A 22,284-nucleotide genomic window follows, 5' to 3' on the forward strand; every position below is an offset into this window, starting at 1 on the left:
TTAAAGCTGTTAGCTGTTTCATCCTGCCCAGCCAGCCTGTGACCTTCTGACTCTGAAACAGAGATGAAACTTTCAGCACAATCCCTGCGGGGCTATATGACGTCTCCACAGATAAACACAGGCTATCAAGGCACTTGCACAGTGCAGCTCATTGGCTTGAGATGCCATCAGTCTGCCTGTTAACATTCACGTTATTCATTTTGACCATTTTTCAGTCCGTGAAGGAAGCCAAGTATGTGAAGTTATGTGTATGTAAATGTCACGACGGGCTGAAAAACAGATTATAGATATTCAGATTTGTTTCACCGACAATCCAGTAATACATGGCTTGGATGGGAATCTACAGGAACTAGACCATGACCTCTGAACTCGACCCTCTGGCTTCATTTACTGGTGGAAACACATATTCTGTGGGTCAGAATTGCAATACCTTTGGAATGTGGGACGGTAACTGCAGAGGTTGAGTTTTGTACTGCAGTAAGATGTACTGTAGGAAGAGGCAGTTTTTTTGGCCTCAATGCAAATTAGATATCTTTTTTTATTGTCTGTAGAATCTGGGATAGTATGGCAGAAATGTCGGACACACACACTCAAGCACACACACACCAAGAAAGAAAGAAAGTAGGAAATGAATCCAGAAGAGTTTGGGGCCGCTCCTCCCCCCTGTGATTGATGTCCTTTGATGCGATTGGAGGAGGTTGTTAGTTCATTTTTCATCAAAAGCTCCGTGTTCACAGCTCATTTGCATAACAAGGAAAACAAATTGGGCCCCTCCACTTTTTAGAGCACAGTGATTTGCCCCTCTAATGATAATATATTAACAGCCCCCAGTCCAATAATGCCAGGTAATCCAATTGTAGCACTCATCAACCCTCACTGCCTGTTCATCATGCCTGGTTGGCTTGTAATTTGGTTGAGTTGCAATATTAAAGTGTATAGATGATAAAACGCGCTCACTTATTTAGGGATACACGTGTTTGTGTTCACAGAAAATATAAACATGTTTATCTCTGTCATACACATCACACATTGTCTCATGCATGTATACACACACACACACACGCACGCGCACACACACACCCTCTGTGCTCAGAGACAGACGTGAACATGTCGTTTCAAGGTGTCAAATTCACTCTCTCATTCTTTCTGTCTCCCTGCCGCCTCCTCTTTCCATTCCTCTTTCGCTGTGTTATTTACAGCAGTCGGCGTCTCACAGAGATGATGTCATAAACCCGGCCATATAGGGCCCAGTGGGGCATCAGGAGCATTTACAAACCCTGAAAGCATCCCTCTTAAATCAAAGTACCACTGTGCCCCTCTCTCTGTTACAGAGCATGAGATCTGTGTCAGCCTCGCCCAGTCAATGTAGCAGCCATGAGCATCATTTCAAGCTGTATTGTGAAATAGTCAAATTTATATTATTGCATGCACGGTGGACAAAATAATGGAAACGGAAAAGGACTTTAACTTTGAAGTGACTAAGACACAAAGCAACATGGGGCAAATAAAGCAGTTCCAAATAGCAGGTCAAATAATCGGTGCCCAAAGTACAGGTGCATCACAAGGTGCGTTACAAAAACTACAAAATGATTTAATGTGGCAAGGGATATAGTCTTGGAAATCATGTCAACATATGTCAAAAATGTGGACAAACTGCATCGGCAAAGAGAATTTAATCAACATCTCATTAACACAGTCTCAACAAAAACTGTATTTGCTGGTATTTATGCTTTCCTTCCTGAGGAATGGTCCAGTATGTCCCTTTACACATTTCAGGGCTTGTATGACAACATTTGAAGGATTAAAGCTCTCTCCTGATTAAGTAGTCGATTTTCATATATTGTGTGGTGTTTCTGCCATGTGATTTATTTTTTCTTTAATATGCCTTATAATGCTGCTGACCACATCCCAGTATACCACAGGGATTACTAAAACCTGCCTGTCCAAAGATAGAGTAGAGAATAGTGTATAAATAGATATTAACTGTGTGTGTGAGAGAGAGAGAGAGAGAGAGAGAGAGAGAGAGAGAGAGAGAGAGAAAGAGAGCGAGAATAAATGAGGTTGATCTCAAACTTGACACATCTAACCGTAGTATCAACCTCTATTTCACCCATTTATGAATCACATTTATGAATCACTCAGAGCAGTAAGACAAAACGATAGGTTGTGATCCTGTGGCACTCTGCATGTGAGTGTTAAGCACCACTAGCTGTTCAGGATGTAACACTGTATCAAGGAAGGAACAAAGACAAACTCTCTCTCTCCCTCTCTCTCTCACACACACACACACTTATACACACACATACACACCTACAAAACTCCATTTACATGTATTTACATTGATGGTGTTGATGATCATGATGTACATTTGCCAGAATTATTCCTCTGGAGCTTAGTAAAGACCCATAGCTGTAAACAACACCCCTGTAGGTACACCTGCAAACAGGCTTTGTGTGCGTATGTGTTTGTGTGCGTGTTGTGTGTATGCGTGTCTATGTGTGTGTGAGCATTTGAGTTGAATGTGCTTATATGTGTGTAGGTATGGGTTTCTGTGTGTGTTGTTCGTCTGAAGGTACATTATATATGATGCAGTCTTATTAAATCAGTGGTAGAAAAGCAGGAACAGACAGGAGTGATAGAGAAGCACAAAGGAACCCGAAGCGATTAAACCCCTACTCAAACCGGCTTAGCAGTGAAAACCTCACAGAAAGCCAACAATTGTTGCCTCCCTTTAAATCTCGCTTCTTTATTCCTTTCTCTCATGCTCCCTCTCTCTCTCTCTCTCTCTCTCTCTCTCTCTCTCTTCTCTCTCTCTCTCTCTCTCTCTCTCTCTCTACCCCTCCTCCTGCTCTCTCTCTCGAACAGATTATTTCTTTTCTTTTCCTTTATGTCTGTCCTCTTTTCGGCGCGTTAGGCCGCTTAACTTTACAATACACATGTCGGGTCAAAACCCATCCCCCCCAATCCCCCCAGTTCAGGATAAAAAGCTTCTCACTGCATAAGGTATTACTGTATCTCAGCCGTCAACCACCTCAAAAGTCCTCTTTCGTTCGTTCATTACGCCCTCTTTCTTTCTTTTTATTCTTTCATTTCTCCAAAGGAGTTTTAGGGCACTCTGTGGATTTGCCAGGTTGTTAATTGCACTGCAAGTTTTTGTCTAAATCAATAGGGGATTAAACTTGAATAAGTTTATGAGGGGATTAGATGAGAGCGTGTGTGTGTGTGTATGTGTGAAGAATAGAGGAATCTGGAGAAGTGGAGGGGTTAAGGTTGTATCACGGTTCAGGCCGGTTGGTTTCTCACACAATTTCTCACCAAATATAGTTGTATCAACAAAGCTAGGCTTCATTGGTTTTTCCTCAGCTACCTTTGTTGGAATATTTGAGTTTCTAAAATCCTCTGCAAGTGCCCGATGGGAATACTCTGCAGTTCTCATACCCACCTCAATAACACAACCATTTAGATGTTCTTAATAATGGGACCTACCCTATATAAAGGGATAATGTTTGGAATTGTGAGCCGGCAAATTCCCCCTACTGCACAAAAGAAGGTCTAGTCCTCCAGTCCTCCACACCGCTGTAATGGAGTGGATTAGACCACCTGGTCTGGTATTAAAGGAGGGGAGGAATTCATCCCTACCCCCCACCAACATCCACTCTCCACCTGCACTTGGCACTGCCCATGAATGCCAGTCATTAAGGCAGTTTTACAAAGACGAGGCCTGCCCCCTTCCCAACGGACCGGCTCCACTTCCACATATAGAGCAACCATTGTTTTAAATGCTACTGCTCCCAGCCCCTGGAGAATAGGTTTCCATTCAATGGCTGGTGTAGCCACTGCACTGCCGGAGGAGAAATATGATAAATGTGTCTACCTCCCTCTGTCAGGGAGCGACGGGACATTCTCTTTTTCCCAGGTGCCAACAGGTGGAAAGGGGTAAGCCCTGGTCAGGTTACTAGGGAGGGAGAAGGAGGGTGTGTGTGTGTGTGCGTGTGTGCGTGTGTGTGAACAGTGAATAACACCCCCCCTCTTGTGTGTGTTTTCCAGGTGCACCAGAAAGGAGAAATGCGAGCGCTCATCGGAGCCCCGGCGCTTTGCATCAGACATCAAGCAGTGTGTGCGCCTCAGTGTCCACCCAAACAACATCTCTGTGTCCCAGTTTAGTGTCACGGTGAGTGGATAAAAACACACACTACTCCTGATCTACAAAAAAATAAACAATGAAACAACAAAAATTGACTAGATATACAATGGCGGCCATTGTGCATTTATTCTTCATCTATCCTGCATTACTGTTAAAGCTTTTCTTTTTCAAATGTTGTGAAGTAGAATGCAGGATAGATGAAGAATAAATGCATTTTATTTTATAATCATGCCACTTTCTTGTGCCCTCAGGAAAAGTAAGTGAAAAGTAATCAAAATTTGAATTGCACATAATCTGATCATTTTTCTGTCAACAAGGAAGAAGCAATGCAGCAAGCGCTTGTTTTACTGCAGCCATATTGCAGTAAACAGTGGGAATTCTCAAGTGGCCTGTATAGTTCCCTCATGAAGCTAGAAAATCATCCTCATTTGAAATTGTCTGCTCATTGCACTGTAGTCAACGCTGAATGTGTTAGTGAGACAAAAATTATTTTGGCAGATTGACAATATTACACTCTAAAGTATAATTCATAATCAGTGCAATATAATTATCCCCAAGATACTGATTAGTAGTAGAAGCATGTCAGTGTTAATTCTACAATCCTGCGTTACATCATTTTACTGCATGCCAACTTGCATCCTTCAAATCCTGAACAAAAGTCACAGTCCTCTTAAATACTGACCCAACAAATGTCAACAATCATTAAGAGCCAACAGTTTTAGCTCAGTGTGTTTTTTCTGTGATTGTTGGCAGCTACTCGCAGCACTTGTTTTTTGTCCTGGACATTCTAAAACAGCTGCCAAAATTGTTAATTGTTATTGCTTGTTAGACTCTACTGATTAGTGTGCATGGAGCTGTGATTCAGTGGGGCAAAGAGATGCACCTCTGAAACTGAAGAAATACAAAGTTTTGTTATAGTTGTTGGGTCATCATTTTGTTACCCCTGGTTCTAGCAGAGTGCACAGATTCTGCATTTACACTCATATATCTGTTAAGATGAAAGAGCATGTGATAGAATACAGGTGCAAACTCATTTTCACTGAGTTACGTTGCTATATACAGACTCAAACTAATGACCATGTGCTGTCAGCTGATTTAGCTTGTGTGTGTGTGTGTTTGTCTGTGTGTGCGTGTCTGTCTGTGGGTTTGTGCACACTCCCCCCAGAGTGCTCTGGTGTCAGTGAAATTCATCAAAGACAGACCCGTGGCCTTTCCTGTTTTTATCCCTGCGTAACCCCACATTCCACCCCACCGAGATTAGAGCAGTGTTTCTCAGCCCAGACCTCAAGTAACCTCTGTCCTGCAAGTTTTTACTTGTTCCATCTTTTCATGCTAGCCATGTTGAAGTAGAGCCTTTTCTACTGCTCAACCAATCAGCAGTAAGCCCTTAATTGGATCAGGTGTGCAAGAGTAGCGCTGAAACAAAAACCTGTAGGACAGGGGTTACTTTAGGACTGGATTGGGAAACACTGGATTAGAGAACAAACATACTCATTGGGACATGCACAGTAGGGCTGTTGTGCGTGTGTGGGTAGGTGTGTGTCAACATGTGTGTGTGTCATGTTACTGTTGGTTCTGGAGAGGACTGGCAGTGTCTGAACACATCATACTTTTGTTCTATTGTTCTTGTTTGTTGCTCATCACACCCTGTTCTATAGCTTCTAAAACCTAGATTTTTCAAAACTGCTTCAGATCAGTGCGTGTGTGGCCTGACAAAATACTGTAAGTGTTGCTACCGTATCTTCATTGCGTACAGTATTGAAAGATACTATATTTTAAAGGCCATAACACTGAATGTTATGAAAATCCCACTGACCCCTCAGTGCTGTCGCATTTCAATTCCATTTCCTATTTAATGGACGTTTGGAAATGGCTTTTAATCTCAGAGGCCAAGTGCATAAATATCCAATATGATTTTCTAAGGTCAAGCCTGGATGACTATCCTCCATCCCCGTTGCTCCCTTCAGCAGCTCTGCGGGTCACACAAGAGGGGTTGATTTTCCAACATACACCTCTGCATCGCTCTAATGATATTCATGGAGTGTGTGTGTTTGTGTGTGTGTCTGTCTGTGCTCTGCCTCAAGCCTGAGCCTTTGGAGAGCGTTTAACCTTTTCCCAGCGAGCGGGCATTACCCAAAGGCTATGCCACACATCCCCTCCAGTTGATTGCGGGGCAGAGGCTTCTGGCAGACAGATAGGGGCCCCTCCTTGACCTTTGTGTTATTAAATATTTGTTTGAGAAGATAAACCAGAGCCTTCTCTAGAGAAACAGAGAGACATTCAGCTATTGAAATTAGTCACTTTCTCGGAAAAAGACATTATTTTGCTCCTCGTATGTTTTCATTTTTATTTCCTCTTGTTCTTGTTTGCTTGTTCCCTTGATGTTTGTTCTGTTATAAGCTTCAGGTGGAAAGTACATAGGTCAATACCTATACATATTTTTTCTTTGTGTCTGTTTCCTGAAGTATCTTTTTCTTTAAAGTGTTAAATCAATAGCTACAACTCCACGCCTACAGCTCCAAACTCAAATATAGATATACATGTATATATATGTATATTTTTTTTCCAAATGATTTACTCATGGCATCATAAGAGTCTAACAGTATATTAAGACAAAGCCATGACTGGATCATAATAGGATCTCTTCTTGCTGGTGAAATTATTATAATTTTACCATTTATCAGCATGTACACTGTAGAGTATTAACATAAAGTCAATCTGCAGATCCACCCTATGAGCAAAACCTTTGTGCGTGAGTATGTGCATTGATATTTATAGGCCTAGCATGTCAGTGCAGTGGTTCATTTCAGAATAGATAATATAGGTAGATATAAGGATGGAGTCGACTGAACTTATCTCTCTTATCTGTGTTTGTAACAAAAGATGTGGCAGGGAACTAGCTGCGTTTGAATAAATTCACACCAAATGTTTGAGGCAAAGGTGTTCTTTTTTATTTCACCATGGCAACACAAACAACCCATCATCACATATCCTCTGCATTAGATATGGTGTGTTATAGACTAGAGGACGACATTTGTGTGTGTGGGTGTGCGCGCTCCGTGTGTGTGTGGGTGTTTGTGTGTTTCTGTTAACATGAGCGCCGGGTTATTTTCATATTCATGAAGCCCTGCTGTGGCGAAGGCAAGGCCGTGACTGCTCCAAATGTAATTGAGGAAACTCTAGGCTAGCTGTATTCCCTCCTTAAAAGGAAAAATAAATTAAAGTGAAAGAAGAAGAGGGAGAGTGGGCGAGCGAGTAAGGGAGAGGTTGTGTGAGAGACAGAAGCCCCGGTCATGTATTGTCCATCTTATATGGGAAGCTCTGTATCTGTTCACACCGGCGCCGCCGTCTTTTCATTAAACAGCAATATAAAAACAGCACAGGTCAGCCCTTCTCTGCCGCTGAAGCAGCTTTCAGCAGCGCATCACAAGTGTACTATGGACTGCGCCTCAAATCAATGCCCAGACCAAGGCCCACTGCAGACACGCGTTTCCATCAATATGTATATTTTGGTCTTGACCCCACTCCACCTGCCTCTCCAACGCTCGTGTTTTTTCCTCCTCATTCAAGGAGAATGCTTTTTTTTTTTTTTTTTTCCTCCTACTCTACCTGAAGTCAGAAAAGTTTTTGCAGAGGGAGAGAGAGAGAGAGCTTACACAGCGTTTTCAAGAGAAGAGGGAAAATCTGCATTCTTTGTTTCCCAGAGATTCCTCTTATCCCTCTCTGTCCAGCAGCCTGTACGTCTGCCCTTTTCTCCTCACCTCCATTCTTCACTGTCTCATTCTCCACCTCGCTCTCCCTGCTTCCTCTCTCCCCCCCCTAGTCCCTAGTCTCTCTCTTTTCATCCCTTACTTTGTTCCAGCCATCTATATTTAATTGGACTGCACCATCTCTTCTCACCCTTCTCTCCTCCACCTCCCTCGCCTCTCTCTTTCCACCATTTCTTTCTCTCAGACAGGGTGTCAAGACACATATGCACGTTGGCGTGGGATGTGAAATCCACATGGCCCCGCAAAGCCACAAGGCATTGTGGGAGGTGGCCAGAAGGGCAGTGAACTTTTATGAAGACCATAATACAATACTAATTCAAGCTGCCTCTCTCTACCTCTTGTGTCATTGCTCCTGCCGCTCTCTCTCTCTCTCTCTCTCCCTCTCCCTCTCCCTCTCCCTCTCCCTCTCCCTCTCTCACCTCTCTGTCTCTTCCTATCCATAGACATTCATGTCAGCATGCAGTAATAGGTCAGAGTGTTGTAATTGGACTTCTGGGCAGGATGCATCTGATGCCTGTTCAGATACTGACCTCTCGTTCAAGAGTCCCTCAGTAGTCCCTTTGGCAACTGACCGCACTGCAGATGGCTCTTTGCTCTGTACAGAATTTGCAGCTGTGTCTCTGCTCAGCCACATTGTGTTACAGTCATATGCAAAGCCCATATTGACTCACAAACAAATGTTTAGTGCGCACAGACTCGAACACTGTAGTCATATAATAACAGTTGGGGGCCAGATCTAAGATGTCCATCTCATCAATTGCAGCTATAAAAGACACTTCATCATAGTTCAGCAGTAATATTGTGAATTGCTGAATCACTGTGTGACGTCTCCTGGTATCTTGTTATAAATGGGAGGCCATTGCAGCTCATTTCCTCCCTCTCTTTTGTGTCTCTAGCTGGCGCTGGATCCCCGCAGTGTCAAAGCTTTTGATGACACAGATTTTCATATTTACTTAACAGTTGCCCACTTTCAGCAGTTTATTATTCTTTTGTCATCACTATATCAGCCCATGCAATGATCCCACAGCGGATATTTCACAAGTATAATACTGAGGAGCATACTGACAGTATTAAACTCCCCCTTTCCGTCTTTCCCTCTCTCCAGTTGGTGTTGGAGGCCCACAATGTCCCAGAACTTTCTGCGGGCGTCAACTGCACCTTTGAGGACCTGGCTGAGATGGACGGCCTGGTGGAGGGAAACCGCATCAAGTGCTTCTCCCCCGCCGAGAAGGAGGTGCCACGTATCATTGTCGACAAAGGTAAGGACGGGAACCCAGATCAGTCCTTTCCTGTTGTATAAAAACAGGGATTTGAGACTAGGTGGGTATACTGTTAACTCCACCATCCATGGTTTTACTCAGTTACTCAGTATTACTATCATTATGGAGTCAACTGAGGAAAATGTGACTATATGATCAGAGTGTCACTTTAAATTTAACCATTGCCGGAGTCCACTTGCTTGCCACTCATATGACACATGTTGGAACAGAAACATACTTGTCTGAAGCACACATTCATCTGGATGTTCCCCCCTCAGTCAGAAGCGTGCCATTTATTGGCCTGGGGTTACGAGTGTTTGAGTGTTTTTGTTTTCCTGTTGCCATCAGTAGCTCAGCAGGCCTTGGAGCATTGCCCTAGGACATGTTTAGTAATTGAATGAACATTGAATGAACATTAGTCTTTACACTGCTGAGGGATTTATTTACCACCCTCACTCAAAGTGGATGCGCACCAGAAGGAGTTATGGGACCCCGGTTAACCCCAGTGCAGGATGGGGTGTATCATTCCACTCAACCGGGACTTCTTTCTACAGCATTTCAGCTAATTTAGAGCTAGGAGATGACATGGTCCCCTCAGACAGTGTCACCGCTTTCATCGCTTTCAAGAGAGGAAAAGATAAAACATTTCTGACAATATTCATTCCACAAGAAGAGAGGGGGGGGGAAAGACTTGCTTCTTTTTTTTTCTGTCTTTCTAATTCCCTCGCTCTTCTCCTCCTCTGTTCTCCGTGGTTGGCTAAGCCCAGTCTAATTTAACAATGCTCCCATCTGGGCAGGCCTGTCCCCGGGCACGCAATCCTTCATCGCCAAGCCCTGATGTGTCCTCATGTTGAGATAATGAAGATGCCATACTTCCACAAAAAATAGAAAAAAATGAATAATGAATGGAAAGACAGAGAGAAAGTGGGGAGAAAAAAGAAAGAGATCCAATCCACAATGCTCGAACTTTACAAATATCATACAGATGCTCACTGATGCTTGTTAAGCTTCTGTGTTTAGCCCCACACTGCTCTCTATCATATTGTTTTTGCTGGGCCCCTCCACTACTTCAATCCAAATTCCAGACGAAGAAAACAATACACACACTTCACATGAAAATATTTAAATGAATTCCACTGAGAATGTTCTTGATACTGGAGCCAGAAACCATACATGAGGTGAATTAATAGATGGCTGGTATTGTGGCTTGGACCAGTAGCTTGTGGCAAGTGTGTATGAAGCACTGCGTGAATAATGATAGCTGTATAGACTGGAGTGGAGGGAGAGGGGGTGAGCAGGCCACCATGAAATTACGGTGGTGGAGAGACCTGCTGGGCTCAGCCGTACACACATGCACACACACACACTCACATATACCTTCAAGCATACATAAGCACAAGCACACTTGCACGCACGTACACTCACATATACACTCATTCATACAACACACACGCACACACACACACACACACACACACACACACTGTAGCACTGTAATAAAGCAATTTACAGACAGACAGCACACATTTACAGATGTGAGGCTGATAGAGAGCCTGAGGGGGCTTTGGGGAATTAAAAACATTTGTTCAGTGTTCGTCATGTCTGCCGCATGTAAAGCTGGTGATTCTGCAGTAATGCAAACATGCATGTGTACAAACATAACCTCAAACACACACAAATAAAACAGCCTTTCTCTGTCTCTCTGACTCACACACTTACATCCTCTCCCTATTTCAGGTAGGAAAATTCCCCCATTTTTGCCTACATTTGGCACTTTGATCCCCCATTTTTACCAGTACTCATTAGTCTCAGTATGGGTGAGGGCGAGAGAGAAAAGAAGGGAAAGAGAGAGACGGGGTGATGAGAGAGGGAGGGATAGATAGTGTTAGCAGGCTTCAAGGTAACATTTAGGTGGCCTAATTAGGACAGATCCGTTGTCGGCGGCGCTTTACAGTGATTGATGAATGATTCCTTCTTTGTTAGAGAGATGGAGAGAGACACGGGGGAGAAGGAGGAGAGAGAGGGCGGAAGGGAGCGAAAAGAGAGCTGTGTATAGAGATAGAGAGGGGACAAGAGAGAGAGAGAGAGCAGTTAGATGTGTGGATGTGCTGTTGAATTAAACATGAACTCCTTCATTAGGGCCAGACAAAAGGACACACCAAATACGGATGAGGCGCACACACACACACACACACGCACACACGCACACACAGATTCTTTTTCATCTCCTTCCCCCTTTACCTTGTCAAAGACGCTCTCAAAGACTTTCTTGGGGAATATTTTCTAACCCAAGGGGATTGCGTGCGCACCAACTTTTATTGTCTCTTGCAGGGCGGCAGGATAGGGAGACTTAACCCAACAAAACCCTCCTGCTCTCCCTCTCTCTTAAGAAACTGCCTCTGCCTCTGCAACAGGCTGAGCACCTGTGGCTCAAAGCAGTGCTGTCATCTTTGTTCATGGAAAAATCTAATGTGACTAGACACTGAAAGAGGATATGTGAATGAGTGAATACATTTTTTTATTTTTTTACTCCTTTATATCATAAAGGCATTAATTCTTTAAATGTGTCTTCCCATTACTTGCAGTGGAAAAGTAGTTGTGACATGCTACTATTGTAACACAGGTTAATACTGGCATTATAATACAGTTCAATTCTGTTTTATTTCTCCAATTTGCTTCCAAAGCTGAACGAACCTGTCCAAAATTGTTTCACCAAATGAGGCATATGTAACAAGTAAAAATAATTATCTCTCTTTCTCTCTCACTCTTTTTCTGTTTGCCTTGCACTGTCTTGCTTCTTTCCTGACTGCAGTGCATTCTGTCTTCCTCTGTGTACAAAAATGAAAAAAAATCAAACTGACTGTGATCACTGTTTTCTCCAGGTGACCACCAGATCGTCCAGCTCTATCTCAAGTCTAAGGAGACGGGCCTGGCTTTTGCGAATACCAGTTTTGTCTTCTACAACTGTAGCGTTCACAAGTCGTAAGTCTTTTAAAAACTCTCCAATTACCATTTTACACACAGTATAATCAAGATTGTTTTCATATACCTCTGAGACACATAGACATATGCATTTCACCAGAGGTAAAATTTGTAGTCATTCCATGTCACTGTCCCTGGACATTTCAAGTCATAAATTTCTAGCGGCGATATCGGGTTTCTTTTCTCTAGTGTATTTTGCTGTAGTGCAATTCTCATTCAATACCACCTCCTCTTCCGTCTCCTCCTGCTCCATCCCCTCCTTCTCCTTCTCCATACAGATGTCTGTCATGTGTGAGCAGTCCCTACCAGTGCCACTGGTGTAAATACAGACATGACTGTACCCACGACCCGCGCACATGCTCCTTCCAGGAGGGACGAGTCAAGAAGCCTGAGGTGAGTCTCCAGCCAGGGCCGGAGGTCAGGGTGAATGTGATTTCTCCTTGACCCACTGTTTTGGATATGAAATGCTTTGGGACTCCATTTTCTTCTTTTGAATTACTAGTTAATGATTTTGAAGTGAAGAAACAGAAGAACTGCATCATCTCAGCTATTAATATAATACAGACACACACCTGTTTTGATAATCAGAAGTCTACAGATATCTACTCTTACTCAGTGGACATTTAATGGACTGGTGAATTCTATTTCTGCTGTATTTGGTTCATCCCTTTGCAGCACCCACAATTTAGTCCTCAAATCTCACACAATCATTCTCCGTGTCCCTTGTGGGTACAAAGACAATCAAACTCTATCCCACGAAGACAGCGTCCCTGAAACCTCTACTTTTTATTGCCGCCAAGCTTCAGCCAGACATTTCTTATGGGCTGGCGCAGTGATAAAACGAAGCGAAACAAATTGAGCAGAAATGTTTGGCTACGTGAGACTAATAACTATCATTCTAGGTTCCACATACGAAAGGAGTTGTATTAAAAGGATTGAGAGACACCTTTCAACTGCAGCGCTTCCATCTGGCACGCGTCTCTTGGCATGTCTCGCTCTTGACTGCACATCAAAGGGCCGTGGAAGCTAATAAAACGGAGCCATTTCCTCTCGCCCATCCCTATTCCCTGCGACAGCTTAGTCTGTGTGAATTATCAATAGTATTGGCAGCCGGTCCTATTCCCGTCGAAGCAGAGCCCACTGTAATTAGGCTGCTCGGCTGCAGAGGACAAGCCACTCACTGGATGGGGTACATCTCTGTGTCTCCCCGCCTCTTTTCTCTTTCTGTTCGCCCCACCTCACCCCCCCCCACCACCACCACACACACTCCTCTTTTTTTTCTAGTCCGATGAGAGAGAGCTCAATCAGGTTCAATGTCCCTGGCACAGCGGCGGCCCTCAGGGCAGTGCGAGGAGGTAGAGAGGTGGGGCTGGCATATATGTGTGTGTGTGTGTAACCACTGTATAACGGGTGCATCAATGGGTACAGTGTGTGTATCAATGTGTGTGTATATGTCTGACTGTCTACAGTATGCCTGCCCGTACCCTGCTGACTGGAGGTAGTTTTCAGGGGGAGGGGTTTACAGGGAGTTAGTGGCCTGTTAATCCTAGCCTGAGGTGAGCCATGATGAAGATCACTGGTGCTCATGTCTGGGTTGGCAGACGCCGCACGACGGGCAGGGACAAGCTTAGCCAGATTGCCTCCTTTGATGAGCAGTCTGCTCTCAATTGTGTTATTCTGCCCGTGTTTCCCCCGAGCCATTCAACCGGCGCAGACGATATTATTTTCTTTTTCCTGTGTTTTCATTATCCCTTTGAACCTTCTGCTTAGCCAAGCCCGGGCCCGAGTCTTTGCAGGTTTACTTTTCCAATTAACTCAGGCATTGGTGGTCAATATTGACTGAGGATAATAATGTTCGAATCCTCTCCTATTGTGTCGCTGACTAAAAGAAAACCACAAATAGAGTGAGGGGGATTTGGCATTAGCACATTAATGACATCCCTTTTTGGTGGGTGTTTTTCTGTTTGACATGTTGTTTCTGAAAAAGCAGGTGTTTTGCAGGCTTAATGAGTTTTAATTTGCTTTTAATTAACCCCTCGGATCCAAGGGCAGGTATTGGCTGCCGAATTTGGGCTGTTGTGATTTAATGACACAAGCATGCTTATATGAACATGCACAGGCACACGCTTACAAAACCCACAATCTCCCATTCCCAAACTCCATATCAGGCAACAAGTCAACTTTGCTTGGTGAAATAGGATGGCCTCTCTCTGCGACCCCTATTCAGATGAATTTTTGTGTACTATTACAATTAAGGGATTTCAGGAAGTGATCTGAATAATCTCTTAATGCTATGCTAATGATCGAGGCCAGGCAAAGCCTCCTACTAGTTGAGCCTGTTGTTAGTATGCATGGCAGGACAGAGTTAAAGCCAGGCCCGGGCGAATGATGGCCGTCTTTTTATTGATACCAAGAGGGGTGCGGGCAGGCGGATCAGACGTTGGCGTGTTGGCACATTAGCCAAGGCCACGTCCCTGTCTGCCCTCCACATATCTCAAGGACTTAGGCATTCAGATGAGCCTCATCAACAATGGACATGCATGTTTGGACGATTAAGGACTTCAGTTGGTTACACTGAATAAATAGTCGAAAGTTATTCACCACCACAACTGCCCCATTGATTTTAATATGAATAGGCTGTGCTTGTTTACCCGATAAACATCATTTGCTTACTTGTGTATTTAGCGCTTTTTCTGACTGCACCCCCAAAGCACACACAAACTCACACCCAAGGCATCTGATGAAACTGAGGACACTGTCTGTCTCTTTGTCTGATCAAAACTATGGCAGGATCCTTCCCTTTCTTCCTCTCTCTTGCCAAGCCTCTCCGTAACACATTCATCCCTTAGGGAAATACAGAAAACCCATAAAATATGGATTAATGATACTGAATATATATCAATACCCCTCAGCATATATATATCCCTGACATTAGGCTCTTCTCCTCCCAGCTGTGTTGATCAAAGCTTGGGAGTTTGTTAGCCAGGAGCATATTGATCAAGTGATCCGGATAATACTATTAAGGAAGCTAAATGACAGTGGCAATAGCCGTTAGATGCCAATAACAGACAGGAACCTTTGAAAGAGGTGCTTGAGTTTGATTCATAGACAAATCAATGTCATGCGCAGGCACTGACTGTCGAGGAGGGAAAAGATTGTCCGTGAGTGTTTGCGGCGTGAAAAGAAATTGAGAATGGAAGCAAATGGCACAGAGAGAGGGAGGGAAATGGCAGAAAGGAGATATTGACAGACATAGTGAAAGAGAGAGACGCCTCATAATGCCATTGAATCAGCCCATAAGATGGACTTTGCTTAAGAGGAAGGACAGAGGTACAGGGAGAGAAAGCCAAAAAGGGGGGGAGACAGTGAAGAGGGATTTGAAAAGACATTAAGGTGAGGGATGAATGGAGGGATGGGACCGAGACAGAGAGAGAGAGAGAGAGGCAGGGAAGGAGGGAGGGTGAAGAGAGAGCGGGAGAGAGAGTGTGTCTTTGCCCGAGGCCGTGTGGGAGATGATAAAACAGAGGCCAGTCGAAGGGAGGACTTGATAATCAACCACAAGGTGTAGGGGTGTGTGTGGGAAAACTTAAGATTCTCTTCATTTTCACACCTTACACTGATCTAATTATGGGCTTCTCTCTCTCTCTCTCTCTCTCTCTCTCTCTCTCTCTCTCTCTCTCTCTCTCCTCCCCTCCCTCCATCCCTTCAAACTATGCCAGGGGCTTTTACATTCACAGTTCCCCCTCCCAGCTTCCTACTCTCTTGTCACTCGCCCTCTCTCTCCACCCTTCACACCTCCCACTGGTCCTTAATTATCAGATCTAAGTAGGTCCCCAAGAAGAAAAGAAAGACGGGGAAAAGAGAAGGGAGAGACAATCAGTGAGAGGGAGTTGGTGACAGAGAAAGAGAGAGAGGGTCAGCGAGATAGATGGAAAGAGCAACAGGGGCTGGATAGTGAGAGAGATAGAGCGAGAGGAGGAGAGAGAATCGGAGAGGAGGTCAGGGAAAACAATGAGTCACTGATGGAGAGAGGACGAACAAGAATGAAGGATAATTATATAGACAGTAAAGACAGACGCCGACTTGGTTTTTTAGTAGTCAGGGCTTATTATGTGGTTGTGATGAGTCATGCTATTGACAGGTACTTTTCTCTTTCTAGTGCAGGTCCTTGATTACTTGACTACAGGGCTATCACTGAGCCTCACATCACTCACACACACACATACACTTTCCCATGTAAAGAATACCTTGTGGTCTCTCTTGCCTCCTTCTGTTCAATCAGCTCTCTCTCCCTCCCTCCCTTCAGCTCGGAAAAATATATTAACCTCGACTGATTAGTAGCTTTCTCAAACAGAGCAAAGTTTTTATAAGGGCATCATAGGCTCTCCTCTCCTCCTCTCCTCCACAGTCTCTGTTATGGCAGGAGTCAATCACTGGGGGTCATAAAGCTGCCAGCGCTACCACTCGGCATCACTCAACGGTATGGAGTGCTGATAGAGAGAAGACGATGGGATACTTAGAAAAATTGAGGAGGGTGGGGGGTGGGGGGGGTTTAGAAGAGTTTGTGTGTGTGTGTGAGAGAGAGAGAGAGAGAGAGAGAGGGTGTTCCACAAAATGACGGTGCACAATCTTCATGTGTGACTTCAATGCGAGGCTCGGACCAGAGGACGCACCCTTCACGTACCACGACACCACTAACCACAATGGCGAATATCTTGCTGCCCTACTCATGGAACACGAGCTACTAGCTGCGAACATCCTGTTCTGGAAAAGAATGGGCAAAAGATGGACCTTCCAGGACCGGGCTACCAGTATGTTACGTCAGCTGGACTACATACTGGTAAGGCACAGGTGGAGGAACTATCCTGAACGCTGAACCTTACAGCACGTTCAACTCTGTGGGCTCTGATCATCGAGTGGCTTCCATGAGGGTGCGACTGAGCCTGAGGTCCCCAAGCCAAGCCCGAGGATCCGATATGACTGGAAGGCGTTCTCGACAAGTCCTGACCATCAAGCCAGATACACAGCGGAGGTAAGAAATCGGTTTCAGCTACTGGGTGCGGAGGAGGAGCCTAATGCAAAGTACGGGCGGTTTGTCACTGCGAATGCGGAGGCGACTAGGATGTGTGTGCCGGTGATGGAGAAGATCAGAATCTCCCCGAGGGCCAAGCATCCGGAGGTCGTGGTAGCACGTGAAAAAGTGGAGGATGCACGCCGAAGCTTCGATCATGAGCGGACCCCGGAGAATCGTGAGGTATTGAATGAGGCCAAACAGCTTCTCTTCAATACATACGGCAAGATCAAGGGGGAGGAGCTGATGGGAAGGGTTCGGAGAGTGGAGGCAGCTCAGGGCGAACAACAGTATGGGGAGTCATGGAGGGTCATAAATGAGATGTGTGGGCGCAAAAGATCAAAGGATGGACAGGTTGCAGGTAGCAGCCCGGAAGAGAGGGTGACCTCCTGGTTCACCCACTTCCGGAATCTCCTAGGCACACACCTGACAGTGGATGGAGCTGAGGAAGAGATACCTGCAGTCCTTACAAATCTCAATATTGATGATGGTCCCTTTACAGCCAGGGAGTTCGCCAGAGTGAAATCCACTCTGAAGCAGGGGAAAGTGCTGGGCCGGACGGTATTCCCCCAGAGGTCTTTAAGAATTGCGATCTTGATGACATCATCCTGATCGAGATTTGCAACCTTGCTCTGATGAAAAACAACAAGCCTGATATGTGGTCTCTCTCTAACATCATCCCAGTGTCTAAATCTGGAGATCTCTCGAAACCAGACAACTACCGCGGCATCAGTCTGACATGTATCATTGCAAAGATGTACAACCGCATGATACTAAACCGGATACGGTGCGCCATCGACCCCCACTTGAGAGAGAAGGCTAAATGCCAAGAAAACCGAGGTTATCACCTACAACATCCTCCAGGACCATCCACCTCTAACGACAACAGGAGGCATTGCTCTGAAAGAAGTCAATGACTTCAAATACCCGGGCTCATGGGTCAACTCGTCAGAGCAAGACCTTAAAGTGAGGAAGGCGCTTGCATGGAAGGCTCTGAATGGCATGACCAGTGTGTGGAACTCCAACCTCCCCCGACATATAAGCTCAGCTTCTTCTCTGAGACAGTAGAGTCCGTTCTCCTATATGGCTGTGAATGCTGGACCCTGAAGCCCACCCTGCAGAAGTCCCTGGATGGGTGCTACACCAGAATGCTTCGAGCAGTACTAAACATCGACCAGAACGAGCACATTACCAACAAGCATCTGTATGGGGGGTTACCAAGGTTGAGTGAGAAGATAGCATCCAGGAGAATGAGGCTAGCCGGTCACTGCCAGAGACACCGGGAGCTCCCAGCCAGCAAGCTGGTGCTGTGGGAGCCAACACACGGGCATCGATCAACGTACGTGGACATACTGAAGAAAGATGCAGGGGCAGAGAGTACTGGCAAGCTAGCCAGATGCATGGAGGATCGAGATGAGTGGAAACGCCGCTGGAGGGCTCCTCCGAGGACGACCTAATTGATTGATTGATTGACAAACTTCCTCTCCCATTTTCTTTCCCCTTGCTTTTTTTTTAACTTTGATTTGTGTCTCTGTGTATTTATGAGGGTTTGTATTAGGTGTGTGTGGTTTGTGTGTATGTCTGTGTCTGTGTGGGTATTTGCATTTGCTCCTACAGTATCTCTGTTATTTATCACGCCTCCGTTGTTGGGGTTAGAGGGAGTGAGCAATAAACACACGGACATTAGATCTGCTTAATGTTGATATAAATCTGAATAGTGGACAGCCAGCATCAACTCCAACACCACCAGCACTAGTGTCTCTTTCCAAACCACTGAGAGCCCACTTGGCCTCGGGGACAGCTGGTGACGATCACTGTGATCTTCCGGAGCTTATAAAATGGTAAGAATCAAGAAGTTTGTAATGTTAAACAGGAATGAGGAGAGACTGGTTGTATTCCTGGCAACTTTGATGTGTGGTTGTGTGTGTGTGACAGTAGAGAAGTCCGCTTCAGGATTACAGGGCTGACAACACTGGTTTATAGGTGAACTGTAAATAAATCAGTGTGTGTAGCCAGTGCCTGTGTGTGTTTGTGTGTGTGAAAAACCGTATATGTGTGTATGTGTGACTGTCAGTTTATTTACCTGAGGCTACACGAATGGGTATTTATTTGGAGCATAGCTGTAAAAATAAAATTTACTGTGATGTCAGTGCTGTAAAGTGAATTGTGGGAGGTTTTACTGAAGGTTTGTGTGTGTGTGTGTGCGTGTTTGTGTGTATATGCATGGATGTTTGTGTGTGTAGTGAACAGTGGTTGAAATCTGCATTTCAAAGTTTTCCATCTCCCTGGCATCTTGTCATAAAGGCAGATGATGCAAGAGATGCTGTCTGGCTCTGACTGGTGGCGTTTATCTCACACTGTAATGGGATTCCAAGGCTGTGGTTTACCCTTTGTGCATGCGTGTGTGTGTGTGTGGGTGTATGCTCACATGTCAGTGTGTGTTTGTCTGTGTGCAAGTGAGTGAAGTTTTGGTGTGAGCCACATGGGTTTAGGGTTTCAAAGACTATAATGCATCTTAGCTGTGATGCTCTGTGGCTAGTTGTCGTTTGTGGCACTGAGGTGTGCTGTGTGTGTGTGTGTGTGTGTGTAATACCATCACCTCATCACCATATGCCACTATCAGTACACATCTGTGTCTCCAAGATTCAGCTGAAGTCACTGGGTGAAGTCATACTTCAGTGCTTGCCATGCCTTCGTCGCCACAAACCAAACCAAATTTACTGTCCCTATTGTTCAAGTATATTAACTGGAGGAGATGTGATTAAAAATGGATTGCATCTCTCTTTGCTCTCCCGCTCATTTTCCCTCTCCAAATACGACCCCGCATTCTTAGGAAAATGAGATTTGGAAGAGCAAACACGCGTGCACCACCTCTTCCTCCCTCTCCTCCACCGCTGCACTCACTCACCCTGTACGTCATTTATCTATAATGACTTTGTGAATAGTGTCACGGAGTGTTCGCCTCTCTCTCACCACGCAGCCATCCGGTCCGTCACTCAGCCTAACCCAATCAAGTGGCTTTTAATGAACTTCAAACAAGTGTTATCGGCCAGTTCAACGTGCGCCACGCTTCGCTCCCCCCCAGCTCCATCCATGCGGGGGGACACCTTATCTGCTCTCCTTCTTTTCACCCTCTCTCCTTCTCCCTCTTTGACATGCTAAAGCTCCTCCTGACGTGCGTGCTTTATGGTATTTTCTGTTTCTGTGTTTTTTTGTTCCTCTTTCTAACTCATTTTCCCTCTTTTGCTCCCTCTCTCCATCCACCACTTTCCGGTAAAGACATGAAACGGTACTAAGTACGAAAGTACTAAGGGAAGTACTGTACTCAGTTTACTCCCTCCTTTACCTTCCTCCTCCTCTTTCTCTTTCACTCGTCACTCCTCTTTTCTTCCTTATGCTTCCTCTCCTCTTTGTACTCTTCCTCTCTTCTCTTCTTTCCTCTCTTCTCCTCTCCTCTCCTCCCCTCTACTGGCCTGCCCTCCTCTTCTTTCCTCTCATCTTCATCTTTCAGGGAAGTCATAGGTGCTCTATATTTAGCCAGTTACTCACACCTGAGTTGATTGGTTGTTAATTTTAGACCTCCAATTGCTAAGTGACTGCATTTAGAAAAGAAAGAACAAATCAGTATAACATCTCTCTCTCTCTCTCTCTCTCTCTCTCTCTTTTTTTTTTTTTTTTTCTCCATCCCTTAATTACTCCAAATGCAGGTATTCATCAGAAATTGGCCTGTTTCATTTTAGCCTTTCAATGGCATCATCACCTGAATGAACACACACACACATACAAATACAAGCTGAGAGTTCATATCAATTTCTGTATAGAAGTCTCTCTCATTGTATCATTCATGCTCCCCTGCTGTGGACTGTAACAGTGGAGTGCCTATTGAGCTGGCCCTTCACTCACAGTGAATGTGAATGGGTCCTAGGACTGTCTAACCACTACTGTATAACCCATAGAGACTCAACTAGCTGATCCCACCTCTGGAGCTAGCACCAATAACAGCACTAAAACACAGAAAATGGTGCATGGTTAAGTGGCGATGTCATTCAATTAAATTAGGTGAAGTTGTGGTGGATTGTCTGGTACTTGATGAGATGGGATGATGAGTGTTGATGACTCTCTGGGAGGTTTACAGCACGTCAATCAGGTTGCAGGAATATTTTGGTGCATTGTGAACAGCCATTGTCAGCGTCTCCAAATTGATTTCATTGTTTAATTATAATGTTGAAATGCGCTGTAATTTCAAAGAGAACTCGACCTTGAAAGTTTTTGGAAATGTAGCTGTTCTCTAGGTCACCAAGAATAAAGTAAAGCCTTACTCGAATTTGATTAGTTTTACTGGGGTAGGTCCAGTTATTGTAATTATTGCCAATGGCATCCATAGTTTTAATCCAATATGACTTTGCCACATCCAAAAGTACGGAAAGTCAAAATTGAAAGCAGTTCAAATTGCCTGCTGTTTTTCAGCAAACTCACAGGTCATCTAATATTAACAACCCAGATTGAATTGGCATCTCCATGATGTAAAAATGTATTCAGTTTTTGGCAGCAGATTGTCTGACCAGCATGTGCATATAATCATAAGTGTAGATCATGACATTTTATTCCCAGGCTACCAGCAGTAATTTGAGGGAAATCACAGAGATCCTTTATCCCGTCTGAACGATCCTCTGGATTTACAGTACACATACAGTATAGTGCTTCAAAATGACATTACAGGACATCCTCCAGTAAAAGTAATCCAGTTCAAAACCAGCATAAGAACCTCTGTGTGGTCCCACGGTCCTCACCATCCTTCATTGTGTCTTTCTCCCTCTCCCAGGAGTGTCCCCAGTTGCTGCCTGCAGAGAGGATCCTAGTGCCGGTCAACGTGGTGAAGCCCATCACCCTGCGGGCCAAGAACCTCCCCCAGCCCCAGTCTGGCCAGAGGGGGTACGAGTGTCTGCTCACCATTCAGGGAGTGGAGCACCGAGTCCCCGCCCTGCGCTTCAACAGCTCCTCCGTCCAGTGCCAAAACACATCGGTGGGGCAGAGTGTGTGTGCATGTGTGTGTGTGTG

The 22,284-nt window shown here is 44.9% G+C and overlaps 1 protein-coding gene across 1 annotated transcript in view; it reads left to right on the plus strand.

Moving 5' to 3' along the window:
• Nucleotides 1-22,249, plus strand: part of LOC139644378 (plexin-A4-like) — a gene marked incomplete at its 3' end in the record, with an annotated part of 195,934 nt that extends 173,685 nt beyond the window's left edge. Inside the window, exons 6-10 of the mRNA XM_071519745.1 lie at nucleotides 4,048-4,171; nucleotides 9,020-9,173; nucleotides 12,056-12,155; nucleotides 12,434-12,548; nucleotides 22,049-22,249. Coding sequence (XP_071375846.1) covers nucleotides 4,048-4,171; nucleotides 9,020-9,173; nucleotides 12,056-12,155; nucleotides 12,434-12,548; nucleotides 22,049-22,249 — 694 coding nt within the window. The remainder of the gene's footprint in view (nucleotides 1-4,047; nucleotides 4,172-9,019; nucleotides 9,174-12,055; nucleotides 12,156-12,433; nucleotides 12,549-22,048) is intronic.
• Nucleotides 22,250-22,284: the final 35 nt, after the last annotated feature.

Source organism: Centroberyx affinis, unplaced genomic scaffold (assembly GCF_046629955.1).
Source record: "Centroberyx affinis isolate AG114_WGS23_722 - 3 ecotype Tasmania unplaced genomic scaffold, CSIRO-AGI_Caff_v1 ptg000729l_1, whole genome shotgun sequence".
Classification (NCBI taxonomy): Eukaryota; Metazoa; Chordata; class Actinopteri; order Beryciformes; family Berycidae; genus Centroberyx; species Centroberyx affinis.